This window comes from Amphiura filiformis, chromosome 2 (assembly GCF_039555335.1).
Source record: "Amphiura filiformis chromosome 2, Afil_fr2py, whole genome shotgun sequence".
NCBI classification, from domain to species: Eukaryota; Metazoa; Echinodermata; class Ophiuroidea; order Amphilepidida; family Amphiuridae; genus Amphiura; species Amphiura filiformis.
The window spans coordinates 14,787,958-14,810,332 of NC_092629.1; the positions used below are offsets into that span (position 1 = coordinate 14,787,958).

The 22,375-nt window shown below is 42.5% G+C and overlaps 1 protein-coding gene across 3 annotated transcripts in view; it reads right to left on the reverse strand.

The window, feature by feature from the left end:
* Positions 1 to 22,375, reverse strand: part of LOC140145929 (nidogen-1-like) — a 67,271-nt gene that overhangs the window by 31,986 nt on the left and 12,910 nt on the right. For 2 of the 3 annotated variants that reach the window (XM_072167665.1, XM_072167663.1), the window contains exons 2-7: positions 16,812 to 16,939; positions 15,767 to 15,944; positions 12,876 to 13,081; positions 11,320 to 11,630; positions 2,856 to 2,876; positions 281 to 427 (exon numbers count right to left, since the gene is read on the reverse strand). In XM_072167665.1, the coding sequence (XP_072023766.1) occupies positions 281 to 427; positions 2,856 to 2,876; positions 11,320 to 11,630; positions 12,876 to 13,081; positions 15,767 to 15,944; positions 16,812 to 16,939 (991 nt within the window). The remainder of the gene's footprint in view (positions 1 to 280; positions 428 to 2,855; positions 2,877 to 11,319; positions 11,631 to 12,875; positions 13,082 to 15,766; positions 15,945 to 16,811; positions 16,940 to 22,375) is intronic. The other variant, XM_072167664.1, reaches the window with a different exon arrangement.

Below are 22,375 nucleotides of genomic sequence, written 5' to 3' on the forward strand. Positions count from 1 at the left end.
TAAGTTTTATCTTTTGTAAAGCGCCCAGAGGCCTTTTGGTGTTGGGCGCTATATAAGTGCGTTGTTGTTGTTGTTGTTGTTGAATATTTGCTAAAAAATATTCTTGAAATAATTGATCGAAATACATTTGTACATATATTGAATGACCTTTGAAAATTTGGGTACAGCTACTCATACTCTGCAACTTGAGGTCAAATTTTGCACTATGATTGTTTAATTGAGGTTATTGAACTATGCCATTAGGATTAGGCCATTGTGGCCCATAGTGATTATCACTTACCAGTCCTGATACAGGTGCGTCCATTGCCATAGTTGCCGTCATGACATACACAGCAATATCCCTCACTGAATTCGCGACAGGTAGAGTTGAAGGCACAGCTTTGACATTCATCAAGATCATACGGATTACCTGGTGGTACTTCAATACCTGCACAAGCAAAAATATTTTCAACTGTAAAACACCAGGCTGAGGCAAAAACAAAAAGGTTGTTTTATTGCCCTCAGTCATCCAACCGACCTGAAAGTGGAAAATCTGGAAAGAAGTTTTTTGGGGGGGGGCTTTACTGTGTAAAAGAATACCGACCCTAATTTTGTAAATTCCAAAAAAAGGTTTTGTGTTGGTTTTTTCCCCAAAAACTTTTGACATCCTAAGATCATAAAGATTACCTGCACTTCAATACCTGCACAAGCAAACACCAGTGGGTTAGGATTTTTTTTTGGGTGGGGGGGCAAAGTGAATTTCAGGTGGTGGGGGCGAAATCAACTAATTTTATGCAAAAATTGCAGAAAAAGTGGAAATCTTAAGTAATTTAGTGTTTTTACTTTGGGAAAGAGTTCTGATTGGAGCAATTCCCCCCCTCCCATTCCCCCCTGGCACTGCCACTGGCAAAAACATTTTGAACTAATAAGCAAATTTTCTAGGTTTACTAAGAATATGTGTAATTCTTAGCAAGCCTGGGCTATTCCATTTGAAATCCAACATCTGTGAAGCCATTCATCCCCTATATGGAAGATCACATCGCTATAATCTTCCACACAGTTAGTATGAATTCAAATGGGGTCACCCATACAGGTAGACCTGTTTGAAATTCACACTGCCTGTGTAGAAGATTAAGGCCATGTCTTCCATGATTTGAACCGGGGATTTGAACTGCAAAAATCCCAATACCAGTTCAGTAGTTCCAATTTTACTTGGACATTTGTGCATGATGAACACAAAAAAATTTCAATTTCAAACTATTTTAGTACAAAATTTTACTATATAAAAAGGGCCAGTGAGTGCGAGCACAAAAATTTTACCCTATTGGCCCAAAACATGATGTATTTCAGGCTAAGAATGAAGATGCATAAGGCAATTTGGGGCCCCTAAATTTTGGGGGCCCATCTGGCCCAATGGTAAATCCAGCCCTCAAAATTATGAAAATGTCTATGATTTTGCCCCCCCCCCCCAAAAAAAGTCACTTCTCCCCCCAAATTCCTGGCACCACTACTGGTAGTAGTTGGAAACTCGCACACACTCATTTACAAAAGCGCACACGAATCACCTTTAGTATAAGGGATGCTTTATTTATAGGAGCAATAGCTATAGGGGACAACTTTATTAAAAATTTAATTAAATTAGTTCACGCAAATGTAAATACAGGAATAAAAAGAAAGGTTTTATACAACTGTGATATAACATGCATGTTAAGGGGAAGAACATAAACTGTGTGTATGTCCCACCATGCTTTGATTGTAGCTCTAATGTGAGACATATACATTATTTTTGTAGCTTTCTCTAATGAGAGATTTAAGATGTTTGCGAGGGTCACAAATAAGCCAATCTTATGACAAAACCTATGTCTGCTTAGAGAAGACATATCTTTTGGTCATTATTAGTTATAAGTTCTAAGATCTCTCGAGGAGCAAAACATTAATATTATTTTTAATATAAAATACAAATAATCAATAATAATAATAGGGGGGAAATTGCATTATTCATGCATACTTTTTTTTTTCATTACATTTCACGTGGAGAGAATTGATCAAAAATTGAATTCCCTCCTGAGGATCGTATCTGTCTATGAGTTGACCAGATCACAAGGATGTCATTATAGCTAGAGGCAGCATATAACACAAATGGGTCAACGTGGTCATTGAGTTATATATAATGACCTTGTGTGGTATTTGGTTCCCAGGAAGTGAGTTTTGCTTGAGGCAATTTGTGGTTAAATGTTGATCCCTCACTACAAAAGTTATTACCGGTGATTTGATTGAAAAAGGAGGTGAGACATGATCAAATCTCTTCAGGTAACAAAACGTAATGTCATATCTTGGGCTTCTGGATTTTTTTTCAAATCTTGGGCTTAATTAATTTACATGTTATTCTTCTATGGAATAAAGTGCAATATTAACATAGTAATAGCATAATGTTAAGGTAAAAAAGAAAAAGAAATTGCTTCAAGGGAAACATTCCAAATAAAGAAGAACAAAATATATGGGCCTAATGTTTGTTCAGCTTATAATTGACGAAAATTATTTTTTTTGTTACTGCTTGTGTCAATATAGTCCCAACTTATGCCGGCGTGAATTCACAAAAGTGGGCAATGGTCACAGATTACATAATGGGCAACTACCGTAAAAATGTATGCATTTGAAAACCTTCCGCGCTTGGTGCGGGAGGGGGTATTCGCACACACCCCTTCAGCGTTTTGCGCCTTGGAGCATGGCCTCATTTTTATGCCCCCATATTAAAAATCTTTCGGAGCCTCTGCATATTTTACACCCGATCGACCTGTTTGGAGTATAATTTTCACGATCATCAAATTTTCTAATTTTTATGCCAATTTAAAGCCGAACAAACTATAGAGACTTACCTTGATATTGAGAGTAGATATCTATATATATATATATATAAATAGAGTAGATATATATAAATAAAACAATACTTGAACAAGTGCATGTATTTGTTTAAAGGAGGATTTCATGATCCTAGCATCCTCTTTTTTTGACATTTCTCAGTAGATATCCACGAAAAAGCTTATTTCCAAAATTTCAGTTGATTCCGATTTTATGCTTATGCGAGTTATGCATGATTATGTGTATTACACTGCTCCATAGACAATGTGTTGTAATTTCGTTCTGGTGCACCAGAACGAAATTCAAATTTAGCGATATTTTTGCTAAACGAATCTGCAAGAAATATTTGGTACATAAACATGTAGCCAGAGGTATCCAGTGGTGTAAAAATCTCAACTTTTTTTGGGAAAAGTGGGGGGATGAGGCTGTGGATCACGAAATGCCCCTTTAATACTTGAACTTGATATTCAAAAGAAAAAGTCAGGAAAGGAAGAAAATAAGAAAGACATAAAAAAAAGGCAAAAAGAAAGAACACAACAAAAAAATGGTAAAGCATGAAAGGAAATAGTCCCAAACAAAAATGTTTGGTAGACTCATAACCGTGCGATCTTACCTTTCCGATGTTGATTAAGATACTTCTTGCATCGATCCCGAGATGCGGAAAAACCAATAGTCATTTTGTCCCACATAAATGAATAAATAACAAAACCCCGATCCCCGGTGGACTCACCCAAAAGGTGACGCCACACCATATGATCGCCCCTTATCCGACTTGGGATCCCCTACTCGGACCAAACTTGTAGGGGGTGGCCGGGGTCCGGGATAATCAACATCGGAAAGGTAAGATCGCACCGGTTATGAGTCTACCAAACATTTTTGTTTGGGACTAGACTCAGTACACCGGTCGATCTTACCGCTTCCGATGTTGATTAAGATACTTCTTGCATCAACATCTGAAAGATCGATCTAGCAAGTAACCGACGGATGGAGGTACAAGATTGGTCAGCATCCGATCAGGGATCGGGAGCGGGTAACGATGGTTTTCGCGAGGTCAGAAAATATTTTCCCCCAACGGTCGGGAAACAAAAAAGACCACGCGATCACAGACATAAACCTCCTTACTTAATAAGTTTGGTGGTTAAGAATAGCGACACTGGTTCTTACCATGCTGAGTATTCTGTATAGTCTGAAAACCTGGTACCCGTACACCACCGTATTATGATCGCCAACAATGTCCCGGTAAACCTCCCGCCCGTCTCTGATTACTAACGTAAACGGAAGTATCGTAGAGAAGGGCGAAGGTGGCTTCCGGGACACCGCCTGCTAGATCTCCTCAAGGGACAACCGAACGGTATACCCAAGATGATGAGATAGCTCGTGTCGAGTGGGTCGTGGGACGCGAAACCTTCGCGATCCCCCGGACCCCACCAACACCTGGACCAGCCATCGCGACAGCGGCTGGACCGAAAGGCTCTGTAAGGGTGATGAATGCGGTCGTGAGTCCCTCGCAAGGCTTGTGTTCGGAAGAAATAGTGCTGCAGCGCCTTATCGGACACCCCAGCCTATCTTTGGCTTCAGCCGAACCTTGCCCAACCCTGGGGATTGGAGAGGGACGAATGTCGGTATGCACCGCGCCCGTTCAGAGTCACGAGAACAGAGCGCCCGAAACAGTGTCGCTCCAGTGTTTGTGAACACGGAAGCTAACCTCGAGACCGTGTGCAACTCAGCACCGCCGTCCGAAGCCAACGCCAAACCGGAAAGCCATCTTGAGAGTTACGTATTTAAGCGGCGCTTTTGACGGAAGGTCAAAAGGGTGACCCTTAAAGTAATCTAAGACTGTGTTGGGATCCCTTAGGAGGATCACTTTCCTTTTTGGTAGACACTCGTTGAACATACCGTCCGAGGCGTGAGACTAATAAGGTAACCATCGGCTATGATAGTCGACCGCCTCGAAACCTCGGTGAATGGAGAGGACAGCTGACTTATAGTTGGCCCCAGTGGCCCGCTGAAGTCTTGCTTGGAACTTTTCTGTCAGAAACTCCGGAACTAGCAGCACAGAGGTTCTAGCGGGAGAGCTATTTGTCTCATTGCCCCAAGCGTAGTATGGAGCCAGACTCTGGCTATACGTCACGGAGGGTAGACTTCCGCTCAGCCCGGCGATGAGAAAAACAGCTTCTGATGAAAAGTATCCCTCCGCTGCGTGTTCCCTGGTAAGGGCCATGCAGCTAACTGCAGGTGCTCTAGTGATAGACTGGGTACCTCCGCTCCGGGCATCCGGAGTAGATCTGGTACTGGGAGTGCCAGCGCCTTGCCGCTAGCAGAATGACAATGCAGTCTTCCCACCCGATCTTGGCCACCACCCTCATGAGTAGTGAGATCGGAGGGACTGCATAAGCTGTCATCCCTCCCCAGTCTATGGACAGAGCGTCCACGGTGAATGCTTGGGGTCCGCGACCCTTGAGCAGTACACCGGCAGTGGATGATTGCGATGAGATGCGAACAGATCTTTCGAGGGTGGTACATCCCCTTGAAGATCGCCTGAGCGACCTGCGGAGCAAGGGACCATTCTGCTGGTCCCGACACCCTTCCTCGTGACAGATTGTGCGCGAGGATGCTGGTGACGCCCGCGATGTGTATCGCTCTCATCGTAATCTGCCTGAACTTGCACCACCCTATCAGGTGTCGTGCATGCAGGCTCAATCGTGGTGGCCCGGAGTCCCCTTGTCTGTTGGGGTAGGCTACCACGGTTGTGTTATCCGTCAGGACAACGGTATGTGATTCCACGATCACCTCCTCGTAAGCGAGGGAGGTTGATGTGAAACTCTGTCTCTATGGCCCCCATAGGCCCGAGACGGAGTCTCCGTGGATGTGGACCCCCAGCCCCGCTTTTGACGCTATGGTCGCTCACTACGTGACATACCGGGGTGCAGGAAACCTGACACCCTGGGTCAAATTGGGCTGATGGGTCCACCACCAGAGTTCCTCTCGCGCGATCTCCGACAACGGAACCGCGAGGGAGATTGGGTGACGACTGGGCCTGCAAGCAGGCTAGAAGGTGGAGTTGGGGAAGCCCTAACGGAGACACGGCAGTACAGTACGAGGTCTACCATACTGGCCATTAGGCCTACCACCTTCATCCATGCCACAGCGGGTTTTGCCCGAGACTCGCCAAGAGTCAGGCACACCGCACCATGTTCGCCACCCGCCGGGTGAGAGCACCGCGAACCCCTCCGTGAGGGTGATCTGGGCCCCTACAAGTGGGGGTGGCTGCGTCGGGACCACGCTGGACTTTTTAAAGCTGATCAAAAAATCCAGGGTCCCGCACCCTACGGACTATCAACCCCATGAGACCCGTAGTCTTCAGTGGAGTGCGACCGTATATGAGCCAAACGTCCAGGTAGCAACTGATGTTGACACCCCTGTGCTTAAGGTACGATGCCACCGCTCTGACCAAGAGTGTTAAACACCCTGGGAGAGATGGACAGGCCGGATGGCTGGTATCAAAACTGGTAATTTTGATCCTGTACCTAGAAGCGCAGATGCCTCCGATCTTGAGAGGCGATTGGCATATGCAGATAGGCGTCCGAGAGATCTAGCGATGCTGTTCCCATGCCCCTGATGGAGCAGGCTAGCACCGAGGCGAGAGTCCCCATTCTGAACCTCTTGGGCCTGAAGAACGTGTTCAACAGCCTGCGGTTCCGGATGGGGCTCCTGTCGCCAGTCTTCCTTGGAGCCAATGGCTCCAAGATCACCCGTAGAACGGGGTAGACCGGGACAATCGCCCGCCTGTGAGAAGCTGTGTGATCCCTGTCAGTAGTGCCCGACGCTGGGGGCCGCCTGACGGCACTACTGTGGACCTCTGAAATGTGCAGACGAATGTGGGAGACTGGGTTGCCAGTCTGTAACCCCCACTCACCACTGACCATACCCATGCGCTCAACAGAGATGGTTTCCCACCTCTGGGTGAAAGCCATAAGCGGTCGTCCACTGGGAGATCCCCCTGTGGAAAAACTGCTGAGCCCCCAGGAATGCTCTGCCTAGCTTCCCTTGTAAGAGCGCTTGCCCTTCTTCGGGGCTTGCCAGCTGTTCCTGTGCTGCCCTTGCGCCTCCCAGAAATGGGTGCTGCAGAGGTAGTGGGCTCGGGTACTGTTGGTGGTGCACGGCCTGCTGAAGTCGGAGCTCCTACCCATGGTAAGGGCAGTTTCCGACCTCTTCAGAGTGCTCCGTTGGTAGCTTCTTTGCACGGTCCTCCACCGTGGCGCAGAAGCATCCAAAGAGAAAAGGACCCTGCCTTTCCATCGCTGAGCGATTGGAGTGGCAGGCCCCTCCCCGGGCGCTGAGTGGACACCCTATGGGCTAGGCCCATGGAGCTCTCAAGTTGAGGCTAGCTGTTAGCACCGCTAATAGGCTCACCTCGCATGAAGAGCTCAGATGTTGTCTGAGCGTGATACGCTTGACGACATCTGGGTCCCTCTCGGATCCCCTCAGGTAGGTCCCGTGGTCCTCCCGCGTTACACGCAGAGGAAGCGTGCAAGCACGCGGCGTCATAGCTCTACTGAGCTCGACAGCCCTACGATATCTACCCGTGAGGTTTGCCGAATGAGAGTGCAGGCGTCCCCAGTGAGGAAGCAGCAGCTGAGCATCCTACTGAAAGGATCCCTGGTCCTCCTCCATGGACTCCCCCTTAGGGGGTGTCCGGAGGAAGATCAGTGCTGTTGCTCCCCTCGCTGGGCAGCGGGGAAGGAGACTGTAGTGATGTCACTACCGTACTCAGCTTCCGACTCCTTTCCCTCGCCCACAGTATCCGTGATCATGCTCCGATGATGACGGTAACTGAGGACGGGCATCTGAAAGCGGGTAAGAAGGCATAACCACTGTGTGGCTCGCCGACTACCTGCCAGCAGAAGAGGGAGTACTCCCGCAAGACCCTGAGGTATCCGCCATGGCACCACTGGGTCCGCGATGCTCTCGCAGCCGTCGTCCTAGCGCTTAGCAGCACGGGCCTACCCTGATCAAGATCTGGGTTAGCCCCATGCCGGCTGGCCTGGTCAACAGCTGATGTTGGTACTGCGTGGCCATCGCTAGGCGACACTTGCCACGGTGCTAGGCCGTGGAAGAAACACCCTGCGGCGGGTACCACGGGCATACCCCGCCGCAGCTGACCCTGAAAGGATCCGCCACCAGGGTAACCCCATGGTACTGCAGTACCAGCACCGCCTCCCCCCCCCTGTTGCCACAGAGACTGTGGCGACTAAGGCGGGTGCTGCGGTACCGGTGCGGTATCAGCGTGGGTGCCCGTGAGGGATCCCAACTGTGGACCGCTGTACCCTCGCCACACTGCGCTCCCTGTTTGGGGATCAAGCTGTGTGCTGGCGTGGTACCGGCGCGGCACTAGCGTAGGTGCCCGTGAGGGCTCCCGGCTGTGTACCACTGTACCCATGCCTCACTGCGTTCCCCCAAGGGGATCAAGCCATACGTATGGGTACCCGCTATACCGGCTGTCCCTTGGCTAGAGGGAGCTTGCCTAGTACCACGGGTAGCTGAGCGTGCATACCCCGATCAATCACCTCGCCACCTGAATAGGCAGCGCCAATCAATGGAGCTATGCCCTGTTGATTTGACAGTGATCGATCAAGAGAGGGTAATTGACCCATTGACGGTAATGGATCACCCACGCTCCGCTGGCTCTCGAGGACATAAGTGGGTTGTTGATCAGCTAGGCTGTTCAAGCTACTCACTGTACCCTCTAGAGCTTCGCCCAAGGTCGCTGTGTGTGGCGGACCACTCACGGCAGCTATGGGCGGGTGCATAGCGGCTACCACTGAAGTCAAGCCGTAGCTCGCCTTTGTAGCTGCCACCGAATGCACCTGGGTCGCTGTCCCGTGAGAGACTGCGAGCCCAACCCCTGAATAATCGCCAGCCAGTCCCTGTGGACAGCCAGCAGCTATTCTAGGGCCCAGGGTATCACTCGGCGGTCCCGCCATGGAACGCTGCCGTGTGACAACCCCAGTTGGTTCTGCTAAGACTACACCCACAGCGTTAGCCGCGGTATCGTCTCTGCTGAACCCATGCATGCTAGGGTTCAACCCAGGCAAGCCCGGGTACCCTTGCATGCTGCCCGTCGCTGGCTACTACTGTGGCTGTTTGAGCCCGTGAGACATGCCTGCAACAGACGGGTGTCCTCCTGCTAAAACCCCGTGAGGATTTTCGCTAGAGGGCTGGTATCCTCCTGCTACAAAACCCGCTTAGGGTTTTCGCTGGTGGTTACCGCTCTGCTGCCTGCTACTTTGCTCCGACGTATAGTCAGTGCTTTCGCTGGCTGCTGAGCCTTTGGACGCGCTAGCAGTCCCGAAGGAACCGCCTGCTTGTCCGGGACCGGAGCCCCTTAAGCAGACCTGCCATGACCCATAGGGGCTGTCACAGCAGAATCTACCGTGATCGACTGGTATCCTCCTGCTGCAAAACCCGCTAGGGTTTTCGCTGGTGGTTACCGCTCTGCTGCCTGCTACTTTGCTCCGACGTATAGTCAGTGCTTTCGCTGGCTGCTGAGCCTTTGGACGCCTTCTTAGCAGTCCCGAAGGAACCGCCTGCTTGTCCGGGGACCGGAGCCCCTAAGCAGACCTGCCATGACCCATAGGGGCTGTCACAGCAGAATCCACCGTGTCGACCTTACCAGTGCCCTTGGTAGATTTCTTCTTCGTCTTATGGCGATGACGGAGCCTATCCCAATCGTCAAGCTGGAACTCGGAGAGTCCTAAGCAAAAGAAAGACATCTAGAAGATCGTGAGCACTCCCTGTGGGTGAAACAGAGCGGGTGTGGGTCCCGCTCCGTCACCAGGGAAGGGCAAGCCCGACAGGGCCGAGGCGAGCGAGGAGAAAAGGGAGGGGGCACTACCCCCCCAACACGCGACTCAAGCCCAGTAAGCAAACCTGAGCACGGAGGCTGGTCGCTAACGTTAGTGGTAAAGTAAGGACTGGCTAACTTTATTACTAAAATGTCAGACGGGTCCCTACCAATCCCCACCGTATGAATATCTGATTAACTCGGCTTTATTGGACGGTAATGAAGACATAACGATAGAGTAATCACCCTAACATAGCAACAATAACCTACCGTACATGAAATACAATGTGTATGTACAAACATCTATTGTAACTTACAGGCTGCAATGGTTGTTTTACGTGGGAAACAAAATGAATGGCGCCAACGAGCGGCCATTTTGAATTGCTCGTGTGTCCCGTATACAAACGGAGGCACGATATGTAGCTAAGTTTTGGATCGTTTTTGTCACTTTTTTCGCCAGAAAATGCCGTCAAAACTATCCTCAGCCGAACAATACCGGTTTGGTTTTACCTAAGGTGTGAAACTACAACCGTATATCTCGCCTCGGTCGAGAAATTGATACACAGTGCTATGAACAATCGATAGGCACGTCTGTGTCAGTCGGAGACCAAGGAGAATAAGGGACGATCATATGGTGTGACGTCACCTTTTGGGTGAGTCCACCGGGGATCGGGGGTTTTGTTATTTATTCATTTATGTGGGACAAAATGACTATTGGTTTTTCCGCATCTCGGGATCGATGCAAGAAGTATCTTAATCAACATCGGAAACGGTAAGATCGACCGGTGTACTGAGTCAGTATATTGCACCAAACATTTTGATTTCTTTGCACCAAAAATATTTTGATTTCTTTGAGTTTATCATGAACTATTGTAGAAACAGTAAAGATATAAGAGTAATTTTTTGTAAAAGTAAGATTCAACTGAACTGACGCATAAAAATGAAGTGTTCCATTCACACCACAGAATGATTGCACAATAGCCATTGTGGACTTGCTATCATATTTGAATGCATAATGTTAAAATTATATCTTTCCAAACTCGATTCAATTATTTACACCTGGTACAACAAACTTTCCCAAGATGGGAATGTCAATTCTAAATGCCAAGCCTAAATTTGGAGTCAGAAATTGCCAACAATTTTGCATGTTTCTATAAAAGCATGACTAGAGTTGTGTGCAGGCCTGTAACCGAAATGTTTTGTGGGGGTGTGTATCATCCAAATACAGGCATTTTCAAGACCAATTCATTCCTAAAGTATACCTTAATCCTCTCTGCAATTGATTTTTTAAACAAATTTCACATAAAGTTCATATTTGGGGTATATTTATCAAAAATGTTGATATTTTCGGTATAATTTTTTCTATTTTTTACAGATCGTCCATTTGCAAATTTATGGGGGGGGGGGTGTTTCCCTCACTGCACAGGCCTGATATGGGCCTGGTTGTGTGCAATAACACAGAAAGCTGTGTGATACATTAACATTTATAGTACCACATTGAAGAGGCATTAGCATCAAAGTAATGAGTAAGAGATGAAGTAAGGAAACTTGCACATATCCACATACGTTTATATCACAATAAACAGGCCCCACTTGGGCCTCTTTGACTATGCCACTGGAAATTCATGTGTTCTTACCAATGTTTCCATCTGGGCCAGTATTGGGGCCAGTATTGCCACCAGTATTGCCGCCTGTATTGCCGCCAGTATTGCCACCTGTATTGCCACCTGTGTTGCCACCAGTATTGCCACCAGTATTGCCACCTGTATTGCCACCAGTATTGCCACCAGTATTACCACCGTTATTGCCACCGGTACCACCTCCATTATCTCCTGGTCCAGGGTTAACGCCACCCCCTGATCCTTCACCTTCCTGGTAGTCTGGCCCTGTTGGGTCGGCGCCATCGATTTGGAAAGCCATCACTCCATTTTGATTAACATTACTGGCTCTGAAAAAAATGTTGGAGAAGATGAATGAAGGTGAGTTCTCAGGAGGGCGGGGGAGGGGTACTCAAATTAAATTTGGACAGGGATGTGCAGCTGGCACTCTGAAGCCCCTACCCATGTTTAGGGATTTTTTTTTACAAAAAACAGCTGATTTAACAGGGTTTTTTTTTTCAAATCAGGACCCATGTTGAGAAATTTTTTTATGCCTAAAAAGGCTGATTTGATAGTGTTTGACCATTTGTTTCAAATTGAGATCCATGTTTAGGGATTTTAACTCAAATCGGGACCCATGTTTAGCGTTTTCTTGCAAAAAAAAAAAAAGACCCTTTAGAGCGGCACATCCCTGTATACTTTATATATGTGAGTCCCCTGCGGGGTGAGTTAACTGGCTGCACTAACGTATGATGAATATGCTGTTGCAGCACCTTGGGAGGATGGGGGAAAATGCTCCCCCAGTCAGAACTCTTGCACCCTCAGTTGCCATCCCAGTAAAAACCCATACTTTTCATTTTGTGTATGCAGCAATTTTGTGCAAAATGTGTTGATTATTTTTTGCCCCCTCCCATATATTTGTATGTGACATGTACCAATTTTTGATACAAACTCTACACACAATGACCCCCTTTTTCATCAGCTTACACCCAATGACCCTCTTTTTTATTAGAAATTTACACCGCATCTCCAAATTTTTGCGCGCTTTGTGCACATTTTTAACAAATTTAAAAGTTCTGTAACCATTTCAGCTTCAAAATTGCACACGGCATTTTTGCCAAGAGAGTTACTTTTGACGATCAGTGACACCCAATTTTAGCGTTCCCACACTGAAGGACCCCATTTTCTTGGAACCTACACTCAACAAAACTCTTACACTGACAAATCCCTAGTGTTGTAGATATTTGAGTGCCCCCCCCCCCCCCACATGAACTTTGTCCACCCCCAGCTTGATCCTTCTTCATTCAGAACAAAAAATCATACACTATTTGGAGCTAAAAATGCACAATTCTTATCCCCCTCACTCTCCTGGTGGTACCACTGGGTGTAGGTATTGGGCTATTCCAGTTGAAATCCTTACACCCCCTATGGAAGACATGACCTTAATCTCCCACACATGGAGTGTAGATTTCAAATGGAGTCACCCATTCAGGTAAGCCCATTTGAAATTCGCACTCCCTGTGTGAGATATTAAGGACATGTATTCAATACGGGGGTGTATGGATTTCAACTGGAATAGCGTGATTGCTACTTACTTTGTTGCATCGTAAACATCTGTGTCTGTTTGTCCTCCTATGATAGACCATTGATAGCCGCCATTCTGATCCAGCCCTGAATTGAACCCAATGATTGGTGCATAAGGGACAGCTCTAGGAGCAGGAAATTTATTGGTATCATCATAAAGGAAGATGACATAGGACTTGGTACCATCGCTAGGGATGATGGCTTGGAAAGTGACAGTCTGTTCGAAAAAAGAAAGGTAAAGAAATTAAATGATGAAAAAATTTGGCATTTCAGACCCTGTCTGGTCCACGTAAAGTGTTTTTCCTGTCAATTATGATCGTGTCATAATTGTGTTATGAAATTAGTATTGCATGTCTGCTCAACAGGGCTTCTGGGAAGCAAGCTAAATTTCCCACAATTTATAGCATATACAAAAAAGACACAATTTCCCTCAAATACCAGAATTTCCCTCCAAACACCAACATTTCCTGGGAATGAGCTTCCCAAATTCCCCACTTTTTCGAGCCATGCTGCTCAATGTCGTTGGAATACTACAATCATGTCATAATTTGTGAATTATGAAAATTTCTACCATTGTGCCGATTCGTAGCATGATTGTGTTGTAAAATTTTGCCGATTGTCACTAGACTGTCACTGGCGTATTGCCTGTGTGGGGAAGATTAAGGTCATGTCTTCCCAAATTCAGAAGCAGATTATTTTGTGATAACTTATTCATCAATATTTCTGAAGATAATGAGGAATATAACAACTGGAATACAATTTAAAATAAATAAGAGCTTGTCTTTTGGACATAGCCGGGGGGTACTCAAGTTTGGTTTTGGTAGGGGTGTGCCACTGAGAATTTGAAAGTGGACCCATCAATATAGGCCCCTACTAATTTTTCAAGAAATTTGTGGACACATTGATATTCCAAAAGTCCGCCGAATTTAACCCAAATTGCTTTAGTTTTACAAATTTTCCCCAAACTTTTAGCGAAATTTCCCAAATTTTGGCTAGATTGAGGCAAAATAGGGCTATTTTTCGAAAAAATTGAGAAAATTTTGAAAGAAGGACCCATCCATATACAAAAATTAGCCTAGAAAAAGGGGTAATTGATATACCAAAAGGCCGAAAATGGTACCCATATTTGTGGCACGTCCCCGTATGGTCATTTGTACCGAGTACCCCCCTTCCCCCTCTGAGTGACATCAAATGAATTATTATGTTCTCTATTTTCGGAGAAAATGGGAAAACCTCAGAGAATTGAATTTGAAAAACATTACCAGTGACTTAATGCTTGTATTCTGGCGTGACTCATGCATATCATGTTTGTTTTGGGTTCTAAATAGAATTTCAATTAAACAGTGTGCTTAATTAATTGTAAGTGCTAAGCATTTAGCCTGGTGACTGAGAGATCGTGTATATTAGCAGTACCACACTTTAGGGAACAACCAGAAGTCTGATAATGTTGTATAAAAGAAAGTCTTTTCATTGGAGAGGGGGAGGGAGTAAAAAAATCTAAAATATCGGTCAAAAGTGCTTTCACGTACATAATGTCATAAAAATTTTGGTTTGTTCCCTTAACAACAGCTAACAACACTTGTTTACATTGCTCAAACAATAATTATTCTCCAAATCAAATTAGTACAATCCTTTCTGCTGGATTATCAAATGTTCTTTTAAGAAAATATCTGAAAGTATTTTCCCTATTTCACTAGGATCCACAACATGCTCATCTATCAGGGCACATTTCTTTAACCCCAATACATTTGTACATTCATTGATTGACCTTTGAAAATTTGGGTACAAAAACTCATACTCTGCAATTTGAGGTCAAATTTTGCACTCTGATTGTTTAATTGAGGCATAGACTCTATGATTGAGGTTATTGAACTATGGTATTGGGATGAGACCATTGTGGTCCATAGTGTTTGGCTTCACAAAGTATGTAAAAACATACAAATAGCCCCAAATGTCTGTTTGAGGGGTTAAAAGGTTTGCCTCACAAGAGCCTGGCTAGAAGCTGTAGCCTGGCTGAATCTTATCCTATCATGCTAAATAACAAAATAGATTAAACTATTGCAAAATGTGCCATTCCAATTGAAATCCATACACCCCCTATGGAAGATTTGGCTTAAGTCTTCCACAGTGTGAGTATGGGTTTCAAATAGCATAGACAATTGGATAACTTCCATTTGAAATACTTGCTCCTGTCGTGGAAAATAGAGTTAAAGACATACAAGGGACAGGCCCGTAACTGGGGGGCAAGACGGCGGACGCCCCCCTAATCGACAAAGTTGAAAAAAAAAGTCCCATTTGCGAGCATGGCGAGCGAAAATAGAGGATTTTATGCCTTTTAGATATTTTTGAATTTTGATAAAAAATACCACTCCTTCAAAATTAGCTCCCTCAAATAAATCCTGGTTTACGGGCCTGCAAGTGGAGTATACTGAGTTTAAAAATAATTAACCCTAGCCAATTCCATTTAAAAACATACTCCCTCTGTAGAAGACTTCTCAAATCTTTTATAGGGGGAATATGGATTTCACATGGAATAGCCCATTTTCTTTTCCATCCCACTGAAACTTGTATCAGGGAAGATCTTACCCTTCCCAGAATCCTTTGCAAACAAGATGCATCACCTCATTGCATCAAATGACACTATTACTTTGAACAGGGATATGAGCAGGTTCCCTTTGTTTTCATCTTGAGAATAGACTGGCTAAACATTGGTCAATAGTCAAGAAATACACATATTTTGCAAGATTTGGATGTGTTGTGTTCATCAAGGTATTTTTTGTCACTATTGACACCCCGGGGATTGACACATTTTGCACTACTTGATAGCCAATCAGTAAAGAAAATTGAAATGGAAGAAATGCATTGTGGGAAGAGCAAGATATCTTCTCTGGGCTTGACTCACCTCTTGGAAACCATCATTTCTGAACATCTGAACATCCTCCCAAGTGACGATTGACACCCCTGTGGCACGAAAATCTCTGCTAGTAGGGTTTGTGATGAAAAATGTTGTGATTAAACGTGTTGCCATGTCTAAATCTTGCACAGATTTGGAATGCCTTGCATAAATTGTGCCAGAATCACTGTGAACAAAGATTTGAGTATGTGTGTTAAATAAAGGGTAACCATTTGAGAATGAATGAATGAAACAAAGAAAATGTGAAAGAAGAAAAGGGGAAATGAAATAATAACATGCCCAAAAGGAAGAAGGACTGCATTAGAAACCTGAAAGTGAAGTACAAAGTAATGAAAGACAAAAATAGGAAAGAAGGGATATAGAGAAAGAAAGAAAGACTGTCAGATGGACAGACGGACAGAAAGAAAGAAGGAAGGAAAGGAGGAAGGGCAGAAGGATGGAAGGAAGGAAAGAAAGAAAGGTTGAAAGAAAGAAAGAATGGTTGAAAGAAAGTAAGAAAGAAAGAAAAATGAGAAGATTAGAAAAATAAAATTAAAAAACTTGAAAAATACTCACAAAAAAGAAGAGGGAAATTAAAAAAGAGGATTGAAGAAAGAGAAGGAAAGAAAATTTGCATATTAATTTTAAACATTTTCGTGCTGTTTCTTAATAATTACCACCGTGCCAAAACAATGTGTCCTATAAAATGATTGTCCTCCCCCCGTTTAATTTGCCAAAACTGCTTGCACCCCCAGTATTTACCACATGAAGTACAGATTGTTTGCATGTCCCCTTGACATTAATGCTCATGCGTGCTTCAACATGAAAAGTCCAAGTTTTGAGATATTTTCTCAAAATATTAAGAGCTATTTTAAGAACCACTGAACCAATACTAGGCCAATTTCAAGTAGTTTGTACTAATTTTAATGAATTGTTCATGCTGATTCCAATTATGGTCATGAAAATTTATAATTCTGAAATTTTTGATTTAGAAAAAAAATCGAAACTTGTCATCTGGAGTCAACACCCTCATGGAGAGAGTTAGCAAACTTACGTTGTATCTAAATCTGCAAGAAACGGAGCAATGAGTTTGGTTTGACTCTGATCCAATGGTGTTCTTAGTTCATATGGTAATGACCCAGGAGCAACAGGGTTAAAGGTCAACACACCATCAGTATTTACCTGAAATGAAATGAAACAAAACAAAACAACATTATTATTGAGTTCACATACATACAGTGATGGTAGGAGGGACATTCCCACATCTTGCAGGGGCGGATCCAGGAATTTTCAATAGTCAGAACATGAAAAGTCACAGAAAATCACACTCTTTGGGTAAAAAATTTCACAATTAAGGTAAACTATAAGTTTTTTTGCCACCCCATGCAGCTGTATCAACTGCCAATCAGGCCTGTACACAGGGGGTGCAACCACCAACCCCAACCCCAAATTAACAAAAGTATAAAAAAATGCCCAATCGGGTTTTATATATTTAAAAAAGGTCCACATTTTGAAATCAGAATGGCTATATCCATTGCATTTGCATACTAGGGAACAAATCAAAACATCAACCAGAGGTCATATAAATGCAACTAGTTCCATTTCATTGCTGACCCCTCCCTCCATGTGGGTCAAAATAACATTGATATTTTTTTCAACCCTCTCCCTTCTAATAAGGAAATCATTTATATCATGACTACTGCTACATCAATGTTTTGAGTTGTCCCCTTAAAGCCATAATTATAGCATTTCTATAAAAAATAGATTAGTATTTATTTTCCATAAAATGTTAGCAGTTACTGTCAGATATGTCCCCCTTTAATTTTGAGCCGAACATCTGAGATAAGGCAAAGAAAATTGGAATTTATACTACATGTACCAGTGCCAATGTGCCTGCTTGGGCAGGTACATGTAGATAAAATAATTAGCAATAAGTTACTCTATGAATGGCCCTAAAGCTCAACATTTAACTTTGCAACACTCTTCTCAATACAGTGCCTTAAGCATATAATTTGTCAAAGTACAAACTAAGTAATAAAGTTTTTGAAGTCCATCCAATCATATGAACTTGAACCTGAACCTTAGCGGTGGATTAACAATAGAGTCTATTCAATAGCCTTTATTGGCTCATTTCCTCAATTTTACTGAAACGACTTAAAGCTTAATTTTTCATGTCAAATCTTGTCTAATGCGTGGAAAAACAGATTGATTTTATTAGGTTAGTTTTGGTGGGTATACTTTTGTACAAAATTTAATTCCCAAGACTGCAACAGACAAACTTAATGTGTGTACTTTTCTGTTGAAAAAGTGAGAAAGTAGGATTTGCCGATCTTGTCTGGAGGATTTTCATAAATTGATAAGGGAGGTTTTTTTTTTCAATGTAAAATTAGCATTGTTAGTAGTTTTCAGTCTTTTCCAACAGTGCTAGGGGGAAACAAGGGAGGCCCTTTTTCTTTTTCTTTTTAAAGTGATCCTTGTTCTCAATTAAACTTATCTGTATGAAGTTAAAGCATTCTTAAGTCTTAAATTGTTTGAAAAATCTGACTGATCCCAGAAATTGAAACGGTAGTTACAATAACAAATTGATTGAACATTTATTGAAGTTCCTTGCATATTTTCAAACATAAAAAATAAAGTTGATCACTTCACTGGCAAACACCTACTCTAATTTCTCTGTTCTTCTTAGTAAAGCATGCTATTGAGTCACTGGAAACTAAGAATTATAATAATGTTGTCTCAATGTTCATCTTAAACATATTCCCACCCCTTTCCCCACCAAACTATGGTGGGAGAAGATATGGTGAAGATGAGCATATTAGGCATGCCAACATTGTACTGGGGTACGGTAGAAAGGACCATTTTTAAAGAAGCCCTTTAACCGGGGCCTTCAAATTTGTTCAAACAAATATTTCCATGATTATAGCTCTGCCCATTGACCAACAGCGTGTTCTAACAATATGTGATTGCATTATTTTTGTCTTATTTAACTTTAGTAGCCCTAAAGCAAATAATACAATGCATACTATTCACCTTTTTGCAGGCAGGTTGCAAGGACATGATCATGCTGATACTGACCATATTTACAAAAGTACTTTATTCAAATAATGTTCCCTTAAGGTATGAGTTAAGTTAAAACTCATATTCTTGTTCCAACACAGTTCAGTCAAGTGTTTTACAAGGTGGTGCCCTTAAAAGTGCTATTTGAAATATCTCCCCTGCAGGTAAAATTATGCGGTAACACACAGAAGGTTGTCAGAAAACAGAAAAAATAAGTATTTTCCAATTCTAGCATCCTCTTTTTATGGTATGTTTGCAGGATATCCACGGAAAAAGCGTATTCCCAAAACTTCAGTTGATTCTGACTTTGCACTTGCAAGTTATGCATGATTTATGTTTGATGAAATGTTTAGAGGGACGAGGGTCGATCCTAATCACATGATTGTACTTTGGGAACAAAGTGGGTAATTCGCCAAATGTATAGCATAGATCGATCGGGGGAGAATAAATCCCTCAATATTTTGCCAGGGGTGTTCCATACAACCACCCCCAATGTTGGCACCTGTATTTGGGGTTCTCGCCAAATTAACCTCATATTTCGCCATTTTAGCCCCCAAAGTGCCCATTTTTGTGCACTTGTGAGGATTTATTCCACATTTGCACCATATTTCACCAATTTCATAGCTTCAACATGGCATAATTTTCATGCGCTTTAAATTGTTCCATAGTTTTGGATATTTATTTACTCTAAATTGTTCCATAGTTTTGGATATTTCTATGTTTTTCGTATTATATTTTCATCGCCCAATGAGATAGCTTCTGACTGGATTCAGGTTCTGTCCGGGACCTGCCGCAGTTATAATTTAGCCTAGACGTTGATCCACAAGCCTCAGGACACTTCACACTTTATAAACCTATCCCAATCTATATTTTGTCAACTGAAAACTGTAACAAAAATAGCTCTCTGTCGTATTATAACATCAGTGGTGATGATTAAAAACAGTAATGTTTTTTTCTTTTACAAAATTGCTGGATAGGCTATTAGACCCGAAGGGCAGACACATTCCTGCACATGAGGTACATGTGCAATGAAGGAAATACTATACTTCACCAAGTTTAAACTTTAAACACTTTATGTATATAAATACATGTAAATATGCTGATGTAATCTTTGAAGGAAATCCTTGTAAATATGCACTTGAAGTCTGCATATTAGCATAGATTTTGTGTTACAAAATCTGTGATATTTAAGCAGGGAGAACTTTGTCTCATATCACTGGTTTAAGACAACATCAATTGCTTTGAGAAAGCCAGAAGGTTTATGGCGATACTGTCAGCAGAAAAACGTAAGTTTTTTGGTCTTGGCAAAGAACTTTGAATAGCTGCTTAATCAACAGACCTGATGAAACCTCTTCAGTCAAGACCAAAAATTGTTCGCTGAAAGTCTTACACAACGGCCTGTGCCTGCAAACGAGCTAGAATTATTCTATGATTAACTAAACATCTCAAAAAAAGTAACTAACCCCCCTTGAATAATGACCATTATTCAAAAACGGGTGAATGTATTACAAATCTGTAAATTGCGTTGGAAGCAGAATTTATATCTGCACATTTTGACACCTCATTTGCAGCAATTGACTAAATATTGACGTCACAGCCTACATTTAAATCTATGTAACCCAAGATTTGAAAGTTGCAGTAAATTGTATTGATTTTGTATTCAGTGTAATGGAAGGAAATCTGTGTAATGATATCTGAGTGTTTTTGTATTGTAAAGAATTGTGTTACCTTGCCACCCTGGACAAGTATACCTTCTCAGGTCCTGTTCCAGTATCAGCGTAGATGTAGATGTAGATGTAAGTGCAACTTTCAAATCTGGACCTCACTACATTAAATTGGCCGGCGTTTTATTGTTTTCTGAGCTATCGTATCCAATGAGGTGTCAAAATGCGCAGAAATAAATTCTGCTTCCAACACATTTTACAGATTTGTAATACAATAGCTCGTTTTTGAATAATGGCCATTATTTAAGGGGGGTTAGTTACTTCTTTTGAGATGTTTATAAGTGTTTCTCATTGACCAAATGGTCCATGGCAAGCTGTAGATACCACAGAATACTTTGAGATCTAAAACAAAATTCACCTACCGACTTTCGAGCTGAAAGGGGAAACAGACCTTTTTTTTTTTTTTTTTTGGCCTCATCATCTATAAGTTCCAGCTACATTTCTCAATCATTCAAAGCAGTGCAATTTATAGACAATCACACATCTTAAAATTTCTGATTCCACTATTTTGCTATTCTTGGAATGAAATAATTGCTGCTAGCAAATTGACCATTTGACCTAGTTTTCATATTAGGTAGAGTAAGTTGATGTTATCAGACATTCCAGGATCTTCAGTAGATCCCATCCTGCAAACATTATACCAAGTTCAAAGCAAGTTCAAAATCATGTTCTTGTTGTTTCAAATTCTTGTAGTTAATGTTGTGATGTGCTTTTAGATAGGGAGGCTAACAAACTGGAGAAGTCAAGATAATATCACTGTTTATAATCATGTTAATCCTCTCGGATGCGGTGTCGGCTGCAGATGACAAGTTTCAATTTTTTTTAATTCAAAAATTTCAGAATTGTAAATTTTCCTGAGCATATTTGGAATCAACATGAAAAATGCATTAAAATGAGTACAAACAAGCCTAGTATTGGGTCAGTGGTTCTTAAGATAGCTCTTGATATTTTGACAACATATCTCAAAACTTGGGACTTTTTATGTTGAAGCCTATGGCTAGCATGCAGAGCATTAATATACAAGGAGAATCCAAGAATCACACATCAGACACCCACAAGATCAATTTTACAATGTAAACATAACATGCATACCACTAGATTAGGCTATTGAAACTTGATGTTGAGTTTAGCGTCCCATTTTTTTCAGCTCATAATGAGGCAACTATTTCATTATTCATTTATTCATTATTCATTATTTTCAAGGTTTCATTATCAGCGGCCTTTTACCAATGCTTATGCGCTTTTGTTCATTCTAATTGGGTATCGCCAGTCGCAATATAATGTCACAAACACACATAAACATTTATAAAAGTATAATTATTTTGCTTTTTGTTTTTCAAGTTTTAAAGCAAACTAAATGTATTCCGAAGTATACCATGCCAGTCTTCTTCACTCCAATTTGTACTAACCTCTCCGTATACATTTGAGGATAGTGGGAAATGGGGGGTGGGATTGACTCATTTATACAAAAATTACAATCATGCAGAACATTATGAAATACATTTTTGGCACCAATTTGTCAAAACTAGGTCTTTCCTAGTTAAATTATTTACAACATAACAATGTCCATCTGGTAAAAAGATTTCTCTTCTAGTCTACCCTGGTATCCCTAAGGTATAATTGAAATAATTGGATAGGGCAAGGGTCAAAAACCTGTATATTTTTAATGCTAAAATATTTAGATGGATTCATCTAAAATAGTTCTCCAGGCTTTCTATAGTTTTTGAAGGGTTCAAAAAAAAAAAAAAGGGTTTAAAAATTTTGCAGAACAAATTTTCTTTCTGGTTTAATAGTAATTTGCAAAATAATGAATTATTTTCAGATTTTACATCTCAAA